The following is a 3,100-nucleotide window of genomic DNA, read 5'->3' on the forward strand; positions in this document are numbered from 1 at the left end:
GTATGACCATAAGAAAGGCCGTACGAAGTTAGGGGGACCAAACAGATATTTGTTCCCCTAGCAGAAATGCAATAATACTTTCTTCAAGATGCCTTCTGATCTGCAGTGGGGGACTTCCTGAGACAGAGGTTATTGCTACAACTTTGTTTTAAAAAAAAAACACTCAAACAAAACCCCCTCAAAACTAACAACATCCAATGGGATGTTTTCTCAAGAAATCATTTTACTGATTTTTAAAACTCATATTGGCTTCCCAGACTTCCAAATCTGACATGGTCTATGTTTGTGGAAACACCACCCTGAGCCCCCTTTTTTTTTGTCCATTTTTTCCCTTTAAACTTAAAACCTGTTACGTTTTGATGCCTCTGTCATAACAAGACCAAGTGAATAATGAATGCCATGACTTCTGCTCTTCATTTTCTATTTGTACCTTTCTATTCACCTCTTTGAAGATGTAGGAATGAACCTGAATTCTGTATTCTAACTGCGGACTAATCATAAAATCATATGCAGCAACAATGAGTTGACGTACTGAAACAGTGGTTTTGATTTCTGCTTGTTCTCTAGTCCTTCCCTAATAATTTCATGTATTTGATTCGCTAGTTCAGTTCATGCAAAATCCCAAATTTGCATATTCAAAGAGCTAATCACAATGACTCCAAGATCTTTTTCATGTTGATAGCTAATTTAGGTAGTCATACTGTCTGTATAAGGCTGTCTTTATTCGTGTCTTGCTCTGCATTACAAGACCCTTTTCTGACAATTACCTGGAAATCCAGTGTCATGAGATATCCACAATCAATCGAAATAAGCTTTAAGTTTACTACACAAAATTATATGATTCTGTCATCTTCCTGTTCATCTACTTTCCCTCTCATCAATTAATAAAATATCTATTACACATTCATAGGGGATTCTGCTGATAAACTGTTTCTTAAGAAAGCTAACTGTTCTTTCGCCTCTTTGATTTAATAGCTTTTTAATCTACAAGATTTATCCTCTTATGATGTGACAGATTGCTTTTTTCTTCCCCTTCTAGTACTTTTTGGTGTGTAATCTTACCAAAAGCGTCTGGAAATCACCCCTTTATCTACCTGCTTCTGATTCAAAGAAGGCAAATAGATTTCTGAGGCATGATTTCGCCCTACAAATCTGTTCAGAGACATTATTCAGTTTATAATTTCTACTTAATTCTGTTCTCTACTCTAGTCACCAGGTTTCAAAATCTGATTTAACAGTTGGTGGTTTCTTGCAACCTCCTTTGAGGGCTTTAAAAAAAACAAAACCAAAAAAAACAATAGCAAGCCTGGCCTTGCACTAACCAGCCCCTCTGTCCTGTGCTGCAATGATTAAGAGTTTGATCGTTTTGTATGTGACTTCCTCCTCTGGGTGGGCTGCAGGTGGCACAGGTAAGCATGAATTTATGGCACATATGTTGCCTGATCTAGTTGACAGGCGTCCCTGCCCATGACAGGGAGGTTGGATTAAATGATCTCTAAGGTTCCTTCCAGCCTAGGCCATTCTATGATTCTATGATTATTGCTATGCATGGCTTTGACCTCTGAGTGCACTGCAAAACACGGTCTACGTGTACTCACAATATTGCTGGGGAAAGGGAGGAAGAGTAGAAACGTCTGTCCATAAAATGAAAATTATGGGTGATTAAAAGCCTTGCTAAACAGTCCTTTGAATTCTGGATAAAAGGTTTCTGTAGTCTGAATTGTTGATGTATTCTAAGACCTGTCATTACTGCAGTCTAGAAGAGCTACTTTGTACTTGGTGCTCCACAAACATTTACAAAGAAAAATTCAGATTTGTAATACAAGTGTATATAGAGATGGAGAAATTATTGTCTGTAATCTTTGTTGGTAATGGGTAGCTGAAGCACAAAGATTAAGTTATTGCCCAAGACTACATTGGCAGTCTAAGAGAAGCCAACTTTAAATTTCTTAACTTAGTCCTATTCTTAAATTGTGGGTTTAACTTCCCCTTTAAGTAACATGTATCATCATATTGTGGAAAATGTTATTTGTACTTTCAATTACATTTACCTCCCATATCTTACAGGAACTGGTGTGCTTATGTCCATACGAGACTCTTACCTACAGTGGTAGTGGACAACCTGGAAACCTTCTCATCAGGCAGAGCGAAGCCTTGCACTTGGCATATTGGATCCTGCGCTCAGAGGTGTGTAGGACTAGGAAGAAAGAGTACTTGCAAGTACTTTAATTATCACCAACTGCATAATTAATACACCATGACTTTAGAAATTAAAAATGACAATGAAGGAACAGATTAGCATGTTTCCAGATCTCATCTTCACATGTCCCTACTGCAAGGGGGGGAAGCTCATGGCTTGGATGCCTTCAGTCTGGCAAAGTCTTCAAGTAAGCCCACTGTCTGCTCCCCTCTTCCGGAGTATTTCAAAGAAAGGTGCATATGTTCAAAGCCTTAAAGCACTTGTAGGGAGGAAAATCCTTTCTGTGCAAGCTTGTGCTTTGTTGAAGCAAAAGGCTTCCTCCGAGAGGCTTAGGTATTTCTGGTGTTATCTCTTTCCTGGGTGCTTGTTTCTGGCACAGTTTTGGTCAGGCAGCGAACCTAGAAAAGCAATTGGCCTGGATGTAACTTGTCAGTAATAACTCTGTTAAAAATATTCAGGCTGTGGTTTGGATGCCTCCTTTAAGCATGTTCTCCAAGTATCAGATTTTAGTAGTAACTGAAGTAGGGTTTTAATGAATGAGAATGGAAAACAGTGAACTGAAACAGCACCAACAGAGGCTGTGACATGTAACATTTTAGGGGGCCAGTTAGCTCAGTGGGTTGAGTGCGGTTCTGACAACAGTAACGTTTTCCCCCTGACAAATTTCAAAAGCCTCTCCTCACAAGTCAGTTTGAGTGTTCTGAGAATTGTCCTCTAGGTGGTACGGCAGAACATGCTTAAAGCTTTGAAGTGAAACTACGAAGAGTAGTATTACGATTTGGTGACCCTGAAATATAGTTATTATATTGCAAAACTGTGGAGTGGCCCCTGTGGTTGAAATGTTGCTAGTTTTTTTACTAATTCAGTCTAGAAGATTAACCTGGGGGGCGGGGGGGGGGG

The 3,100-nt window shown here is 39.3% G+C and overlaps 1 protein-coding gene across 1 annotated transcript in view; it reads left to right on the forward strand.

Moving 5' to 3' along the window:
- Window positions 1–2,067: 2,067 nt before the first annotated feature.
- The window catches only part of MMRN1 (multimerin 1), a gene marked incomplete at its 5' end in the record, with an annotated part of 26,859 nt that continues 25,826 nt past the window's right edge, over window positions 2,068–3,100 (forward strand). The window contains one exon of the mRNA XM_009869919.1: window positions 2,068–2,187. Within this exon, the coding sequence (XP_009868221.1) occupies window positions 2,068–2,187 (120 nt within the window). The remainder of the gene's footprint in view (window positions 2,188–3,100) is intronic.

This window comes from Apaloderma vittatum, unplaced genomic scaffold, assembly GCF_000703405.1.
Source record: "Apaloderma vittatum isolate BGI_N311 unplaced genomic scaffold, ASM70340v1 scaffold12190, whole genome shotgun sequence".
NCBI lineage: Eukaryota > Metazoa > Chordata > Aves > Trogoniformes > Trogonidae > Apaloderma > Apaloderma vittatum.